Source organism: Bubalus kerabau, chromosome 3 (assembly GCF_029407905.1).
Source record: "Bubalus kerabau isolate K-KA32 ecotype Philippines breed swamp buffalo chromosome 3, PCC_UOA_SB_1v2, whole genome shotgun sequence".
Taxonomy (NCBI): Eukaryota; Metazoa; Chordata; class Mammalia; order Artiodactyla; family Bovidae; genus Bubalus; species Bubalus kerabau.
This window is the reverse complement of record NC_073626.1, coordinates 78976287-78995681: the sequence shown is the minus strand read 5'-3', so window position 1 is coordinate 78995681 and position 19395 is coordinate 78976287. Positions and strand designations below refer to the sequence as shown.

At 35.1% G+C, this 19395-nt stretch overlaps 1 protein-coding gene across 7 annotated transcripts in view; it reads right to left on the bottom strand.

Moving 5' to 3' along the window:
• Nucleotides 1–19395, bottom strand: part of TLK1 (tousled like kinase 1) — a 180498-nt gene that overhangs the window by 23374 nt on the left and 137729 nt on the right. For all 7 annotated transcript variants that reach the window (XM_055572258.1, XM_055572262.1, XM_055572261.1 and 4 more), the window contains one exon: nucleotides 5639–5705. In XM_055572258.1, the coding sequence (XP_055428233.1) occupies nucleotides 5639–5705 (67 nt within the window). The remainder of the gene's footprint in view (nucleotides 1–5638; nucleotides 5706–19395) is intronic.

Genomic DNA, 19395 nt, shown 5'->3' with positions numbered 1-19395 from the left:
CTATGCACAAGATGTCAAGTTTAGAATTCCAATACTCTTGGCACTTTTCTTGCCCACACATACCAAGAAGTTGGGAACCTCGTATATTCTTTGTGGGCTTAATGGTGACTTTTTCTAGCATAACGAATGAATTTTCACTAGACGTCACTGAAAACTACTTCCTACACAAGTAGCGTCTTGTGTTATGTTCTAGAGAAATGTAACATACAATGTGGTTGGCTTTGAGAGAAAATTTTCTTGAATATAGAGGTGCACATGCAGTTTTAGAGATTAAGCCCTCTAGCATTAACTATTTTCACATTTTTATTCATACCTAAAGTGACAAGAGGTGTCACATACACAAACGTATTCTTTGTGGTCATACTAAGGATTTGATAAATCAGATGACAATGGTATTCTAGAAAGAAAGACCAAAGGAGATATCAAACTTCAAGAATATTTGGGGATTAATTCACCTAAAACCAATGCCCTGTATTCTCCACTGTTCAAAAGGCTTGCAGACAATCCATTGTCTTCCATTTCAACTAGTTGCATGGTCCACTGTGAAGGAGTGAGAAAAGAGCTGTGTGCTTGTTCTTGACCTGTAAAGATTTCATCATGGAAGATTAATACTGATGCTGCTGCTGCCTGTTACTGGTTGTTTCTCTTTGCAGGTGCCAATATCGGTCAGAGAACAGGATTTCAGTGGCAGAGTTGTTGCTATACTGTTATCTCTTCAGAACGGAGGCACAAGGAGAGATGAATGCCACATCGCAAGGAGCAAAGGAGAAAGAGAGAAAGAAATGGTGTCAGGTGGCATGTTGGATGCGATTTTTGTTTTAGTAGAGATTGAGATGACCGTAATTGTTTAGCTGATTCCTTCGGTCTGCAAAGATACACTTGTGTTGGTGCTGATGGTTCTTGACTAATCCTGTTTCAATTACAAGTTGGTTATGTTTTTCCTAAAAACTTCTGGTATTTAAATTCAGGGTTTATAACTCTCTCTCTCACACGCACACCCCAAAACACATACATTAAAGTCAATCCCTACTACACTATCTAATATTCCATACTGAGATGTCAAATCTTCTTTATGCATTCTCTCCAACTAATCAAATATTTAAAATCCAGAAGACAAAAATATTTGAAGACTAGAATAAACACCTCCACATGCTGTTCACATCACAAACTTGAGTCAAACAACAGTGGTATGATGTAGTTATTGGTCCTGGTAACTTTCAAAATTCTTACTTTCTCTTTATTTTGGGGTATTATGATTGGTAATTTATATTTTTAAAATAATATTATGACTAAAGAGAATCTATTACAAGAAAGATGGTTTATCAGGGATTTTTTTAAAAAGTTGTTTATGTTAGTTTAGTAATAATCCTTGAAAAGCACATCCACATAGCTTTCTTCAATTCTAGAATTAAGATTGGAGTTATACAAACAACCACCTAGTAGAACTCCTCAAATTACAAAGATAAATGACTTTCTCATAACTAGAATTTATCAAGACCGGTATCAAAACAGGATCAACTATAAAAGCTAACTGGCACACGGCTTATTAGTTTTTCTTAAAGCCAGAGATGCCACATGTGGCACAGGTACATTATCGGATTTAGTTGCTCTACCTTAAAGAAACAAAATATTAAACATAGGAAATTATTCTCATTACAACTATAAGCTTATAAGCGATAATCAAGGACGTTTATGCATAATGACTAGTAGCAAAAAGTTATTTTGTGTAAGTTTCAGGAGTAATTTGTATAATATACATATATTTGACTATATATTTCCTTTACGTTCTAGTAAATCTTTAGCTGTATAAAGGTAAAATTACACTAGAGAGTATTTACACATTTTACCTCCCAAAACATGCTTTTCCTCTTGACCTTTAAAGATAAATTTATAATGAAAAACAGTGAACCAATTAATAATAAAGAAATATTCTAGTTGATAGAATAGTCACTAACAGGCTACCCAAGGAAAGTAATATATGAGAGAAAGAGAGAAAGAAGTATGTGTGTGAAAAATTTAATTGCTCTACTTTATCTGCGATGAAAATAAACAGTCTATTTCTGGGGGGGGGGGGGAAGCAAACATTCCTACTACTCTAAGAAAAATGCAAAGAAAGCTACAAGGGAATCAATTCTGAATACAGAAGGATCAACTTGCTATCCATCTACTACTAGAGAATTGTAGGAATAAAGTGTAAGGATACTTCCACTGAAGTAGCAGTGAGAAAAGGTTCAAGTCTTGGCTTTGCTAGTTACTAGCTATATTAATTTAGACAAAGCAAACAGAGAAGAGCTTGGCATTCAAATTTAACATTAATGTTCACTCTATAATGGTTAAAAATTCAAAGTGTATAAAATGTAATATTATGTAATTCTCCTGAAATGTGGAAATAAATCACTTAGTGAATGAGTGAGCAATAATTTCATAAACTGATAACTAAAACAATATTAAACAATTCTTAATATATTAAAAAAGATGATGCTGAACAATAATTTTCCTAATTTCAGAAGACAATAAGCCCTTAAGTAAGTTTACATTTACTATTTGGTGGTAACAGGAATGAAAATTTATTTTAGCCATGGACTTACTGCTGAACTCTCATTTGTTACTCTATCACACTAACAGATTCACTGGATTTGGATCATTATGTTTCTAGCCCTATAGAATATGAACTGAACTTTATGATTTACTCAGTGGTAAATACTTTTCCATATTTCGGTTTACCTATTCAATTATTATGATTAACTTTATAAAATACAATGTATATCATAAATTATCTCAAGAAAAAATTCTAGTCTTCTATGTCCAAATGGTATGGGCTTCAGCAATGATGGAAGTTTTTTCCTTTGGTGCCAACAAATTTAATAACTCCATCTAACTTCAAGAGTTTTTATTGAAGGGAGAGTGAAAGTCACCTTTGGTAATGCAGGAGGTATACTGGGCTCCACATCTAAACCCTAATCTGATGTAGGTCACATGATTAATTCCTGCACAGGTTACATGGACATCAAATATTCACAGATCAGATCCAGCCTATGGTAGAAACTATATAGTTACATGTCAGGGTATGGCTCATGTTGGCTTAAGATAGAGGTGATAAAGTGTCCAATCTACTTGTGTTTTATAAACCAGAACGACCTATTTTTAATGACCTACTTTCCAACTATGCTTTAGAATGCCAAATAACTTATTTTTAACACCTGTAACTGAATGCCTATTATTCTTAAACTGTACAACTCAAAAAAATAATACCCAGTGGAAATCAGACTACTACTATCTATTTGTCCTCTAAGGTGACACTACTTACTCAACTTTGTTCTCTGGATGTACTGCTAGCAACCTTCTTCATAAGGCATTCATTCTTCTCAACCAAAAAAGTCAGAAGTAAATGTGAGAATTCAAAACATGAGAGGATATTTCAGCATTAATTCATCAATTCTTCCAAAATATTCCATGATAGAGATCAAAGAAAAGTAATGTTGTAAATTGGTTAAGAAGAAGATAGTAAATTGGTTAAGAAGAAGATAAAGTTAGAAATCTAAAACTGCTCAGTAAATTTGATAAAAGCTGAAACAATAAAACAGGAAAAGGATTATGGATGGGACAATTATTAGAATGAGTAAATGCAAAAATGGAGAAGTCAAACACTGGGAAAAAAGATAATATGGAAGTTCGAAGAGAAGGTGTACTAAACTACAAAAGCTTACAACTGTTTATATAATATCTAGACATTTAAGTATATGTACCTTACTTTATAAAATAGAAATGTTTCAGAGAAATAAAATATTTTCAATGTACCAGGAAAGCTTTAAAATCAACCAACCACCCACCAATCAAAAAATAAAAACAAACCGCCCTCTGAATCCTTTTAAGTATTTTTGTGATACAAAAGCCGATTCCTAATTTAACTGCTTTATCATTTCAGATTTTATAACAGGTTTCCATTAGACATGTAAAACTCATCATTAGAAAGAGTAATCTGAAATTTACTATTATGTGTGAAAATTATAATCCTCCAGTTGACTATACACTTTAGCATCCCATTATCATGAAAGGCTGGTCAGAAAATAATTGATAAATCTTTCTTTATATGGAATATCAAACACAGGTCTCTATCAAAATAGCTTAGGTGGGCAGACAAATACTTGTACTAATTCTGAACTTCAAAATCCCCACTTCCCTTCTATAGTCCCGTTACAACTCCATCAGTTACAAAACAGGTTGAAGTTGTCTACTTACATCAAAGGACAAGAGAAATATCAATAATTACAACAGCACAGAAAACAGAACAAAACAGATCAGAATAAATTCATTTTAGAATTTACTGTTCAAGTAGTTAGGCTGAAACTTTTCTGAGCAGGGGCACAGTAAAGAACACTAATACAAATTACACGTATATATATGTGTCTATATATACACACATATACACAAAAGTGAGGTGAAAGTCGCTCAGTTGTGTCTGACTCTTTGCGACCCCATGGCTCCTCTGTCCATGGAATTCTACAGGCAAGAATACTGGAGTGGGTTGCCATTCCCTTCTCCAATATACAAATATGTATGTATATAAAATATAATTTTTTTCTGTTCCCTGTACCTAAATGGCAGGACTCTGAAGCATGTTGATAGCATTCCAAAAATAAGCACATCTATAATGAGATGGTGGCTGCTACAAGAATGGGTTTCTCTGACCTACCTCACCCTACCCCAGGGAGATGACTTGATAGACACTATCTTCAATTAGTTCACTAACTTAGTTTTAGCTATTACTCAGCCTATTTAAACAATGCAAGTAATGTGATAAGCAGACCAGACAATTTAAAAACTGGATCAAAGAAAAAGAATTTTATAGCTGTCAGTAGTTTCATTTTGAGGGGGAAAATCTATTATTTCTCTGAAATGGTTTGAATTAAAAATATGAACTAAAAAACAATGAACTGAATATAATTTCAGAGTTTACAAACAAGTACACAGTTTACATTATAAAACTTACTAACATACAACAATGTTTTTCTGAATTATATCACTTCATATTATTACCGATGATCAGGCTCTTCTAAATTTGCCAATGTATATATTTTAACTGAAACATTTAATCAGGTATTTGGTAACTTTAAAGTTAAGTCAAAAAAACCTGTTATTAATTTACAATTGTTTCAATTTGCTATGAAATGGACACAACAACATAGAATCTTACATTTTATCTTAAAAATAAAGCTTTTTTAAAAAAAAAAAACAGATAGTATTTAACAGTACTCTTAAAAACCTGGAGTTCTGTCCAGGATCGTTCCTCCACTACAGGGACATGAGTTTTTGTTTTTTAACTTTTTGACCACACGTCATGTGGGATCTTACTCCCCAGACCAGGGATTGAATCAGCATCCCCCTGCATTGAGAAGTCCCAGGGACACAGTATTATCAGCATCTGAAATGTTTGTAAATTACCACAAAGTAAAGGAATGTTATTTTAATATATTCAACATAAAAATGCAACTTTTATGCCCCTCTTTTATTTTTTGGTCTGAAGTTTTAAATTTGGGTCCTTTTTCTCTGTAAGTTTTGCCTTCTTTAATAAGAAACGGAAAACACAACTTTCCACAACCTCTGGTAAAATGAAATGGCCAGCATATGCTTCACGTACCTTTTTGAGATGTCCTAGTCTAAGTTTGAAAATTTCTTCCTGTTCATGATATTCTGCCAAAGTCAACCTGTCAAAATGAAATTGTAATTCTAGATATTAAGATAAATACTTATTATTTCTTATTAACAACCAGCAAAATAAAATTAATCAAATAAAAATACTAAAATGTTGACAAATTTCAGCCCCGAACACATAAGCCTAAAGTGCCTGAAGGTATTCTTCAGAGTATATCTAATACAGATGGAAAAACTGACTGACTTATAAATTCAACAACTATTTAATCAGTACCACGAATTTAGATCCTAAGGATGCAATGAAAAGGACAGTTTCTCAATATACTCTGGTTTGAACTTACACTTCATAGTGGGAGTATAGGGGGTAAGGAAGCAGAAGAGAAACAATTTAGTCCAGAAATGAAACAATCCCGAATAACAGTAAGTGTTATAAAGAGAATCAGAAAGGCTGGTGTGATAATAACTGTCTGTACTACACTAATTTGCACCGAGTTTTAGGGAGATAGTCTTGATCTGAATGTCAAAAGGACAGCCACAAGAGGACCTAGGGGAGTATGTTCTAGATACAGGTTAAAGCAGGTACAAAGACACCAAGATGGAAATAGACTGATACTGAGAAGAGGGAAAAAAAACACAAGTATCAGAATATAGTCAAAGAGGCTGTCAGCAAAAGAGATAAAGCAGGGGCACAGCATCTAAAAGCAGGATGGATTTTAGACCAAGGAATGAATTTCATTTTACTTTAAGAGTACTGGGAAATCACTGCAAAGGTAATCGGTCCAATTTGGGCACTGGTTTAAGAAAGAAAGCAATGAAGACATTTTTCTCTTCTCTGCTTCCATGTGCTAGTGAATAAGTGAGACAGGGCTGCCAAAACCCACCAAATTATTAATAAATACAAACATACACACATGAGAGCACTTTATGGTTGTGGTATTATTAATTTCAAATATTCTTCTGTAAATTAGAAAAAAATCACTGCAGCTGACCCTTGAATAACAAGGGTTTGAACTGCACAGGTCCACACACATGAAGATTTTTAAAATAAACACATATTACAGTACACTACATAGTCTGGAGTTGGTTGACTCTGTGGAGGTGGAACTGCAGATACAGAGGCCAGCTGTGAAGTTATATGCAAATTTTCAACTGTAGGGAGGGTTAGAGCCCCAAACCCTCATGTTGTTTAGGGTTCAACTGCAGTTTAATGTATGTAGAACTTTAGTAGGATATGTACCTATTATAATATTTCATAAGAAAACATGATTCTGTATCAATAAAGTGAAAGAGGAAAACACACACACACAGACACCCCCCACAACAAAACAACTTCCATTCATACCCATTACTGAAAGAACTGCTTTTATCTATCATATTTAGGCCCTTGTTTACTTATGTATTCTGGGTTTATTTGGTTAAGCTCCAAACCCCAAGGACAACTTATTTATGCTTGGTTTATATCCCTCAGCAACATTCAGTATAAATGCTATTTCCCTTAAGCTAGATGGTAATTAAAATATTAATATCATAGAAAGGGCATTCAAATGAAATAATCAAAAACCTCCAAGAAATTCAGTTAGTATTCCACTAGAAATATCTTAAGAGTAAAAAACAAACATTTAAAATTAACTCTCTCTACCCAGTCTTAGGTTAACATAACCACTGCATTTTATTATAACTGAATATAGCAATACAGTTCCAGCAGTTGCCTAACATAAATTTAGAGAACTGAACACTGCACTGTGAATGTGAAACATGCATGCAGATGCAATGAAACAAGAAGAGGGAAACGTGGTATTTTTTTTAAAAAGAGGTTTGGAAACTAAAACTGATAATATCTCAACTGGTTCAGTAAAATAAAGCCATAGGAATTTTGGCAAATAGTTTCTGGATATGCATATATGCCATCAATGGAAATTACCTGTATAACAATATAGTAATTTACTACTCTTAAAATAAGGTTTTAGGCCCACCAGTAGACCATAGGATGGGCTGAGAACTAATTTTTTTAAATATGTAAATATTTTGTTTGTTTCTGTACAGGAATAAAATAAGAGTTCTATACTTTGGTTTTTATTGAGTTAAAATACAGCTAAATTTAGTATTTATAAGGTAAAATTAGTATGGCTAAAATTTAGTTTCCTAAAATTTTTGACTGTCTTAAGTTGGCAGTAGTTTTCAATAGCTATTGTTCTTCTGAGTTAATAATAAATCAGTGTCAATTAGTTCCATGGTGTCTTAGTCTGTTGAATACTGCATGGTTAATAGTATACATTTTATAATGTAATACATATTGGCTATTAACTAGCATTCAGTTCCAGTTGTTAATATGCTTGTGCTGTGGCTCAAATATACATCATCTACATACCTTTAATAAAAGCAAATACACACAAATAGTCCCTTCCCTAAATTTACTTAGTATAATGATACCTCATTGATTTCAAAAGCTTTGACCCCAGAGCATTCTTTTATAGGTCTAATCCTAATATGAAACACATGCAATTCTCAGTTAAGATTAATGGTAACTTTCGGCAGCAACAGAACTTTGCTATTTCTTTACTGCATTTGATTACTACCACTATAAAGCTTCAAATAAACAGCAAAATATATACATACTAATTTCTCTCTGCTGGGTTTGAAGCATCAATAAGCAAATGTACAGATAGTACTAAATACTAGGCTACTGACTTTCTTGGACAGTGAAAGAAAGTCGCTCAGTCATGTCCAACTCTTTGCGGCCCCATGGACTGTAGCCTACCAGGCTCTTCCGTCCATGGGATTTTCCAGGCAAGAATACTGGAGTGGGTTGCCATTTCCTTTTCCAGGAGATCTTCCCAACCCAGGGATTGAACCTAGGTCTCCCGCATTATAGGCAGATGCTTTACCATCTGAGCCACCAGGAAGTTCTTGGACAGTAATTATTACCATTTTATGATCATGGTATCCAATTTCACATATACGTAACTTTGCAGTTCAAACAGCAGTTTAAGAATTCCTATTCCTGTCTCACAAAATAGAATGCAAACCACCAAACAGCAAAAGACATTTCTTACATTTCTTTGCACTTCCTTATCAGAAAGCACCTGACATATATTAACACTTTAGAAACTGAAAAGTGAAGTTGCTCAGTTGTGTCCGACTCTTTGCGACCCCATGGGCCATTTAGCACTTTAGATATCTGCTATTTATTTCCATTGAAAAATACTTATAGATAAAATTCAAATTTATTTAGATAAAATTAATTGGATCTTACTTAAAGAAATTGGATTTTATTTTATATATGGAAAGAGGTAAGCTAGGAAAATACTAATTTTGATGTTTTAATTGCCACATCAATTAATTTTATGATGTGCTTTTTAAGATGCTTAAAAAACATCCACCCTCTTAAGCAAGTCAATTGCTTAAATTACTTAGCAAATCTCTTGGTCACAGAGTGCAAAGTCCAATTTCTCCCTTTATGAATCATATCTCATATTATAGATTGAATATTAACTTTATTACACATTTATGTATATGTATTTAGGAGATGCTAAAAATCATAAAACTGTTCAGGAGGTTAACACAAAATTATTCAAAAAGCCAAGAAATTTAAAACTCAAACATAAAACTTAACCACTGATAACCTTTCACAGTGAGTATGAATGAATAAAGAAAGCTGAGGCTGAACAATTGATGCTTCTGAATTGTGGAGTTTGAGAAGATTCTTGAGAGTCCCTTGCACTGCAAGGAGATCCAACCAGTCCATCCTAAAGGAGATCAGCCCTGAGTGTTCACTGGAAGGACTGATGTTGAAGCTGAAACTCCAATACTTCAGCCACCTCATGCGAAGAGCTGACTCATTTGAAAAGATCCTGATGCTAGGAAGAAAGATTGAGGGTAGGAGGAGAAGGGGATAACAGAGGATGAGATGGCTGGATGGCATCACCAACTCAATGGACATGAGTTTGGGTGAACTCCGGGAGTTGGTGATGGATAGGGAGGCCTGGCGTGCTGCGGTTCATGGGGTTGCAAAGAGTTGGACACGACTGAGTGACTAAATTGAACTGAATGAATGAATGAGAATTTTATTTTTAATTCAAAAATTGTTTTCCAAGAGTTTAATAGAAATGTAGGATATATGCAGAAAACAGAGAATACTCATTTCAAAGAAACTGATATCCAATTCTTTAAGGGTATTCTGTTTAAGCAGGAAACTAATCTGAAGTCTCAGAGTTAAGGAATACAAGATCTGGTAAACAGAATGTTAAAGGCACTTGAGAAAAAAAATATCAAGCTGGTTTTTGGGCACAATTTAGCAAACTTTTACAGAATATTGAACTAAGTCACACATTGAGGAGTAGACTTTTTTAAATGAGGGAGGAAGTAGATGAGACTACTCTGCCTTTGACGAGCCCTAAAAAGACACTAGAAATAGAAAAAAAAAAAATGTCCTTAACGTGGTAAAGGGCATTTATTTAAAAAACCATAACTAACATCATACTCAATGGTGAAAGAGTAAAAACTTTCCCCTTAAGGCCAGGGACAATTTTCACCCCTGCTGTTCAATATTGTACTGGAAGTCCTCTCAGAGGACTTAAAGAAAAAAAATACACTGAAATTGGAAAGGAAGAAGTAAAACTATTTCTAGTCACAGATGACTTAACTCTACATGTAGAAAATCTCTAAAAATGAACAAGAGCTAAAAAGTTCAGCAAAGTTGCAGGGCATGAGATCAACACACAAAAATCAAATGTGTTTGTATACATCAGCAATGAACAATGTAAAAACAATACTAAGAATACAATTCAATTAATAATAGAACCGAAAACAATAATATACATAGGATCAAGTCACTCAGGAAGTGACCTGGATGCTAAAAACTACAAAATATAGCTGAAGAAATGAAAGCATACTAATTAAATGAAAGAACATCAGTGCTCATGTCCTTAAGATTAGCAGACTCACTATTGTTAGGAGGGTAATTCTTCCCCAAAGTGACCCACAGACCCAACATAATCCTGATCAAAATACTTCTCAACGATTTTGCTGAAACAGGAAAGCTGATTCTTTGGTAAAATGCAATGTGCAAGGGTCCTCAAACAAACAAAACAATATTGAAAAAGAAGGACTCATACTTGCTATTTAAAAAATTAATACAGTTATGGTTATCAAAAGAGTGTGGTACTGCCTTAAGGACAGACACCTACTGTACGATTCTCTGTAATGCACTCTCCAGAAGAGGCAAATACATGGAGAAAGGAGATTATTTGTTACCAGGAGGATGCAGGGAGGCAGGACTGGGGAGTGATTAATTAATGGGCATTAGGTGTTCTGGATGAATAAAATGTTCCAAAAATAAAGGGAGGTCTTGGTTGCACAACACTGCACAGCACTGTGAATGCACTGAGCGCCACAAATGGCTAACTGTATGTTATGCAAATTTAACCTAATTTTTTTTCTTTTTAAGTACCACTGGGAAAAAGAAATGGGGGAATATGGGAAGGATGAAACTAGTTTCCTCTGAAGAGCCCAGGATTCAATATACCAAAAAAAAAAAAAAAAAAGAGGACTAATGACTTATGCCAAGTGCTGGTATGATGTGTAGAATAACAGCCTCATAAAGATGTCTACATCCTAATTCCTGGAGATATGAGTATGCTAAGCTACACAGCAAAGGAGAATTAAAGTAGCAGTCGGAATTAAAGCTGTTAATTAGCTTACTTTAAAATAGGGATTTAGTCTGGATTACCCTTTGTGGACGCAATGTAATCACAAGAAGCCTTAAAATGCGAGGAGATGGGCAAAGGTGTTGGAATCACAGTGACATGACACGACAAGGGCTTGACTTGCTACTGCTGGCTTGCAGCTGGAAGGGGATCATGAACCAAGGAATGTGGACAGGCTCCAGCAGCTGGAAAAAGCAAGGGCTGCTTTCCAGAGCCACCATGAGTAATGCACCCCTGACAATACCCTGCTTTTAGCCCAATGAGATCCATTTTGGATTTGTGATCTCCAAAAATATAAGATAATACATTTGTGTTGTTTTAACTCACTGAATTTGTGGCAATTTGTTACAGCAGCAGTATGAAATTACTATAGATCCTGGTACCTAGAAAGGGGATATTTCCATAACAAATACCTAAAAATATACAAGTGACTTTGGAAGTGGGCAGTGAGCTTGCAAGTGGGCAGTGAGCAAGAGGCTAGGAGAATTCAGAGGAGCATGATTTCAAAATAACCTTAGGCTGCCTTGAATAGACTATTAGCAGAAATATGAATATTAACAACTCTGCCAAGTGAGGATTCGAGGAATTCCACAAGGAACACAGTGTGGAAAACCTATTGCCTTAAGAGAACACCTAAATTGTCATGAATGGATCATCTGGTAGATAGGAGAGGTGCTACTGGTGAAAACTCAGAAGGAAATGAAAAATATGTTATAGAAAACTGGAGGAATCCTTGTTATAATGAAAGAAAGCTTAGCAAAACTGTATCCTGTAGTTATACAGAAAGCCAAGCATGTAAGAAATGAATTCTGCAGATTTCCAAACAGTGTTCAAAGTCTGGACTGGTTTCTTCTCACTGTTTACACTAAAATGTGAGGAAAGATAAATCAAAGGTAAGAAATAAGAAATGTTCAACCAAAAATTTAATAGGTTTAATCCAACCAAGATTTAATGGTTTAAGAAATTTTGATTTTATTCAGAGTGCAAAATACACCAAAATTGAGATTCATAGTCAAAGCTCCTCTTAAAACGGAGGGTGTAGTTGAACAACCTTTTGCTAATATTCCAGAGAAGCCAGAGTATTCCTCACATAAACAGTCTTTAAAAAGATGAAGTGTGTGACTCACAGATCCCTTCAGCCTTCTTAGCAGAAGTCAAAAATAGTGATAAAATTATCTAGGAAAAAAAAAAAAAAACCTGGAGGAGCCCCTTGTCTAATGGAATGAATGCTTGAGTCACACATGAGAGACCCACAAGATTCTTGAGAACTTTATACCAACAAAAACACTGCCAGCTTGGATTTTAAGGGACAGAGACAGCACAAAGTGAAAGGCTGTCAAATAGTCAAAACTTGACAAACAAGAAACTGGTTGTAAAGCTACTCAGCAGCAAATACATGCTAACCTTCACGAAAAAGAAATCTTCATAAGAAACAGGACAGAAGCTTGAAAAGTCACAAGCTACAGAAAAATTATTACCAGATCTTGAAACCTGAGTTTGCCTGGATGGATTTTGAAACTGCCACGATCAGTGACACCATTAACCTTTTTCTGTTTGAAAGGAAATGTCTATAACTCTTATCCTATGGCTGTCCCCATCACTGTATTTTGGAAAGCGGTAGTAAGTTGTCTCTTGATGTTCACAGGTTCATAGGTTAAGAGGAATTATTTTCAGGGCAGATTATACAAAAGTCTCACTCATAATTTATTTAGGTAACAAAATTTAGAATCTCTAAGTTGATGAGATTTAGGTAAGGTTTTTTTAACATGGAGTTAAGGCTGTAATGAGGTTGACAAGACTTTCCAGATAGGATAAATGAATTTTGCATGTGGGAAAGAAGTGAATCGTAGGTCAGAGGGGAGGCTGTGTAGGTAGAATAATGACTTTCCAAAAATGCCACATTTTAATCCTCAGGACTTATGAATGTGCTTAACGGAAAGGATAAAATGGGATTAATACCACTAATTAGCTGACCTTAAAATACAATGATTATCTTGGATGATACAACTATGAGTACACAGTGTAAAGAAAAACAACTTTTATCGGAAGGAAACTGGGAAAAGGCACATAAGTGGTAATATGTGAACCCAGTTTGAAAGAAGCAACAGAAAGCAGCCAGGAGTAAGAAACAGGGCATACAAGGACATGGTGACCCATAAACACAGCACGTAGACATGCAAGCCAAAAGAAAACTGGATGTATACTGTAGATTAAGGAAATTATCTTTTATCGGTTTCTTGCTAAGAGTTTAAAGACAGATCAATGCTGAATTTTACATATTATTTTTTATTTTGGCATCTATTAAGATAACCATATAATCTTTCTCTTCATGTAAAAATTACATTGATTTTTCTTATATTAAACCAACCTATCATACCTAAAATAAATCCAAACTGGTCTTGATAAATTCTCATTTTTATGTATTATATGTGGGGTTGCTAATATTTTAATATTTTTGCATTTACTTTTATAAATGATATTATACTATCATTTCTCAATAGGGCTTCCCTGGCAGCTCAGTGATAACAGATCCGCCTGCCAAAGCAAGAGATGTGGGTTCGATTCCTGGGTCAGGAAGATACTCTGGAGAAGGAAATGGCAATCCACTCCAGTATTTTTGCCTGGGAAATCCCATGGACAGAGAAGCTTGGCAGGCTACAGTCCATGGGGTTGCAGAAGAGTTGGACACAACTTAGGCTTCAGCAATATGTGAACCGTGAACTTTGAGATGTTCAAGCTGGTTTTAGGAAAGGCAGAGGAACCAGACATCAAATTGTCAACATCTGCTGGATCATCGAAAAAGCAAGACGGTTCCAGAAAAACATCTATTTCTGCTTTATTGACTACGCCAAAGCCTTTGACTGTGTGGATCCCAATAAACTGTGGAAAATTCTGAAAGAGATGGGAATACAAGACCTGACTTGCCACTTGAGAAACCTATATGCAAGTCAGGAAGCAACAGTTAGAACTGGACATGGAACAGACTGGTTGCAAATAGGAAAAGGAGTACGTCAAGGCTGTATATTGTCACCCTGCTTATTTAATTTATATGCAGAGTACATCATGAGAAACGCTGGGCTGGAGGAAGCACATGCTGGAATCAAGATTGCTGGGAGAAATATGAATAACCTTAAGATACGCAGATGACACCACCCTTATGGCAGAAAGTGAAGAAGAATTAAAGAGCCTCTTGATGAAAGTCAAAGTGGAGAGTGAAAAAGTTGCCTTAAAGCTCAACATACAGAAAACTAAGATCATGGCATCTGGTCCCATCACTTCATGGGAAATAGATAGGGAAACAGTGGAAAACAGTGGCTGATTTTATTTTTTGGGGCTCCAAAATCACTGCAGATGGTGACTGCAGCCATGAAATTAAAAGACGCTTGCTCCTTGGAAGGAAAGTTATGACCAACCTAGATAGCATATTAAAAAGCATAGACATTACTTTGTCAACAAAGATCCATCTAGTCAAGGCTATGGTTTTTCCAGTAGTCATGTACGGATGTGAGAGTTGGACTATAAAGAAAGCTGAGGGCCAAAGAATTGATGCTTTTGAACTGTGGTTTTAGAGAAGACTCTTTGAGAGTCCCTTGAACTGCAAGGAGATCCAACCAGTCCATCCTAAAGGAGATCAGTCCTGGGTGTTCACTGGAAGGACTGATGCTAAAGCTGAAACTCCCAATACTTTGGCCAACTGATGCGAAGAGCTGACTCACTGGAAAAGACCATGATGCTGGGAAAGACTGAGGACAGGGGAAGAAGGGGGTGACAGAGGATGAGATGGTTGGATGGCATCACCAACTCAGTGGACATGGGTTTGAGTAGACTCTGGGAGTTGGTGATGGACAGGGAGGCCTGGCATGCTGCGATTCATGGGGTCGCAAAGAGTCGGACACTGATGAGCAACTGAACTGAACTGAACTAGCCACTAAACACCACCACGACAAATTAGGCTATAACTTTCCTTTCCAGTATGGTCTTTCTTGAATTTCAACACCACGACTGTGCTGGCCTAAAATTAAGTTGAAAGTATTTCTCCCTTAGCTGTTCTTCAAAAGGTTTTGAAAGACTGGCACGACTTCTTCCTTAAATGGCTAGTGGAACTGATAGATGAAATCATCTGTACCTGAGTTTTCTATGATCAAAGATTTTAATTATAGATTCAATTTTTTTAACAGTTACAGAACTATCTGATTTTGTTTGTTCTAGTGTCAATTTTGTTTACTTGTATTTTTCTAGAAATTTATCCATTTCACAAAAATTTTAAATTCAAGTCATTTATAATATTTTTTTCTTTAAGTATGTGTACATTCTATAATAACATTGTTTCTTTCATTCCTGATGATGATTCTTTTCTCTCTTTCTTGTTTTCAATTTTATTAGTCCTTCCTCACCCACATAAAACCCACAGACATCCCTTTTGGACTGGCTGATGCTCTGTATTTTATGATTATTTCCTGTATCACAATTTCTGCTCTTATTTTTATCTTCCTCCTTTTCTTGGTTAATTCTGCTCATCCTCTGATAAAAGTTTTACCTCAAAAATTTTTGCCAGGTAGCACTTTCACCATCATTCATCTAAAAATATCTTCTCATTTCCAATGAGACTTTTGCACTATCTTTGTTTCTGATTTCTAGTTTAATTCCACTGTGATGAGAGAACATATTTTATATGATTTCAGTCCATTAAGTTTCACCCATGAGTCCTACCTAACATTTAAAGGAAGAAACAATGTCAGTCTTACTTAAAACTCTTTCAATCCTTTGAACTTTGCTTAGATCTATTCTACGACTTGACATGGTCAATTTTTATAAAAGTCCATTTTTAAAAAGAACATATATTCTATAAATGTTAGGGGGTAACATGCTCATTAAGTCAAGCCTGTCAATCCCACTGAAATTTTCTATACTCATGCTGTGTTTCTATTTTATATTGTTTTATTTTTATCTATATGTTCTATTACTAAGAAATGTATGTGTTGAATTCTCCCATTATAATTTGTGTATATGTCCATACATCCTTAAAATACTGTCAATTTTTTATTTATCTTGAGGGCATGTTGTTATGCATACAAATTTAGAATTATTATACGTTTTGGTGATTTTAAACTTTTATAGTTATGAAATAATCACTATTTCTTATAATTTTTTGGTTTAAATTTTACTGTATCTGCTATAAATATGGTTTTCTTTCAATTGTCATCTGTCTAGAATGTTTTTTCCCTTAATTTTTACATTTAATATTTTTTTTCTTTTGGTGGCCCTTTTTATTTTTGGCTGTGCCTCATGGCCTGTCAGATCTTAGTTCCCTAATCACCTAACCAGGGATCAAACCTACATTCCCTGCAGTGGAAGCAGAGTCTAAACCACTGGAAGTCCCTGTTTGGCCGCTTTTGAGAATTTTTTCTCTTTTCCTTGATTTTCTGAAATTTCATTATGATGTGTTTGAATACTTCTTTTTATTCATCCTACTTGGAATTCTCTGGCCTTCATGAATCTATAGACTGATCTTGCTCATTTATTTAAAATATTCTCAGTTACCTAATCTCCAAATATTGCTTCTGCTCCATTTAAGATCATTTTCTACAGTCATCTGACTCATCAATAGTAGTAATTTAAGTTAGAAGACAGTAAGATTCTATCTTCAAATAACCACCAACCTAAAAGCAGTAAAAATATTTCAAGAATGAAGGCAAAAGAGTTATTTTCAGACCAACCAAAACTGAGAGACATCACTACCAATAGACCCACACTAAAAGGAAATTACTAAAGGGTATTCTTAGGCAAAAAAATCTCAATGGAGGTAAAAATCAGAGATCCAGGATCAATGAAGAGCAACACAGTGATAGATACATAGGTAAAGTTTAGATGAACAGTGACTATACAAGACAGTGTCTTTAGGTAACATGTGTATGTGTGTGTGTACCTATGTATGTATATGAACACAATGTACTTCTAATAGAGAAAAAGAGTCAAATAAACAAAACTAAGTGGTCTAAGATAAGATAAAAGGAAAAAAGGAGAGATTAGGCAGGATAAACAGAAAGCATGAAGAAAGATGAGACTTAAGCCCTAATAAATAAGTAAATACATGAAATTAAAATGGATTAGATGTACCAATGCCAGGTTTTTCTCAGCAAGGATTTTAAAAAATTACTTATTTGTAAAAACCCACAGGATATATAACACCAAAAGTGAACCTCGATGCATGCTACACTTTGGGCTGTCACACAGGGTCACCAATGGTCACGGACGTGTACTGCGGTGCCGGACACTGGCAGTGGGAGAGACTGTGAGGACAGCAGGTATATGGGAACCCCCCCACACTCTTGGCTCAATACTGTGGTCAGCTAACTGCTCTAAAAATACATTTTATTACTTAAAAAGTCATTCAGTTTAATGACCAGAGATAAGTAATCCACAAAGTAATAATTTTATGCTACATAAAATATAATCTTCAGTTAAAACTTAAGCTTTAAATGAAAAAAGAGTGACCTCTAAAACTTCATTCATATGAAATACAAGGTAATATTATTGTTCACTTTGCAGTCATCCTTTGTAAAACAAAAAACATATAGATAAAATCAAAACAATTTAAAATATATTTAACATGAAGTCAAAATCCTTATTTCCGAGTATGGCTGTTTAGGTGTTATCCATGGGTGACTCGAGCTGTGCAGACTAGCGCTGCCATCAGCAGGCTCACAGAGTCAGGCACAACTCGCGACTGAACTGACGCCAGCTATTTACTTTGAACAGTAAGTCTTTGTGACTAAAATGAGAAATTACTACCTAAAAACCTTGTTGACTGAACACAATACTGTAAAGCAATTATCCTTCAATTAAAAATAAATAAATAAATAAATAAAACCCTGACTGAATCTTGCTGGTAGTTAAAAATTAGTTAAGAACCAGGAACCATGCAAGTACTATATAAGCTTCATCTCATTTCATCTTTTCAACATTATGACATAGGTACTTTCACAAGGAAGTGGAGGCTCTAAGACGTAAAAGTTTACCAAAAAATAAAAAATAAAACTGGAAAAGTCAAGGTTGGATTCCACATCTGACTAAAGAGCTTACAATCCTAAGCACTACGCAGCAGTAACCTTCTTTAATAGGACTTATTCTCTGGCTGCACTGGGGCTTTGTTGCTGTGCAGGCTTTCTCTAGCTGCAGTGAGCAGGGGTACTCTCTAGTTGTGGTGTGCAGGCTTCTCGTTGCGGTGGCTTCTCTGTTGCAGAGCACGGGCTCTAGAGTGCACAGGCTCAGGAGCTGTGACACACGGGCTCAGCTGCCCTGTGGCTAACTGCCCTGAGTCGAATCTTCCTCGACTGGAGGCTGAACATTGGCAGGCGGATTCTTAGCCACTGGACTACCAGGGAAGTCCTATTTTCTACTTTAATTTCTTGATAAAGAAATAATGAAAGATTCATGATCTCTATTCTAATTACTTTACTAGATGTTCTGCACAAACGGATATAAAAGAAGTTTTAGAAGACTACTGCAATGCATGGCTGATAAAATCAAATTAATATATATGAATCAGTGTTTCTGTCACATTTTTCCTTATTTAAATCTGTACTTACGTAAGGATGCAATACAACTGCTATGTTGTATTACTTCATCTGCTACTCTAAGAACACAGCAGTATAACTTCAGAGTTAGTTCTAAGTCAACATATGCAATTAACTGAGATGGAAGTGAGATAATGTATGACTAATAAACTACTGTTAGAGCTAGAAGCCTCCTAGAAGACAAGTCAGAAGCAAAACACCTGTGGCAAACTAGAAAAATGGTCTTTTGAGAAGGAGAAAATGAAATTCAATCATATGCTTATGTACTATAATTTAGTATTTACTGACCATTTTCTATATGCCAGGCACTGTACTAGATACTGGGAGCATAGAGAGAAGATGGAGAGACAAGAGCTCCAATACTGACAGGTGCAGGTACAAAAGGTACCTAACTCGAGGGGAAATGGGGAAGAAACTAGGAAGAAAAAAGGTCAAAAAGGATTTACTACTGGAACTGACAT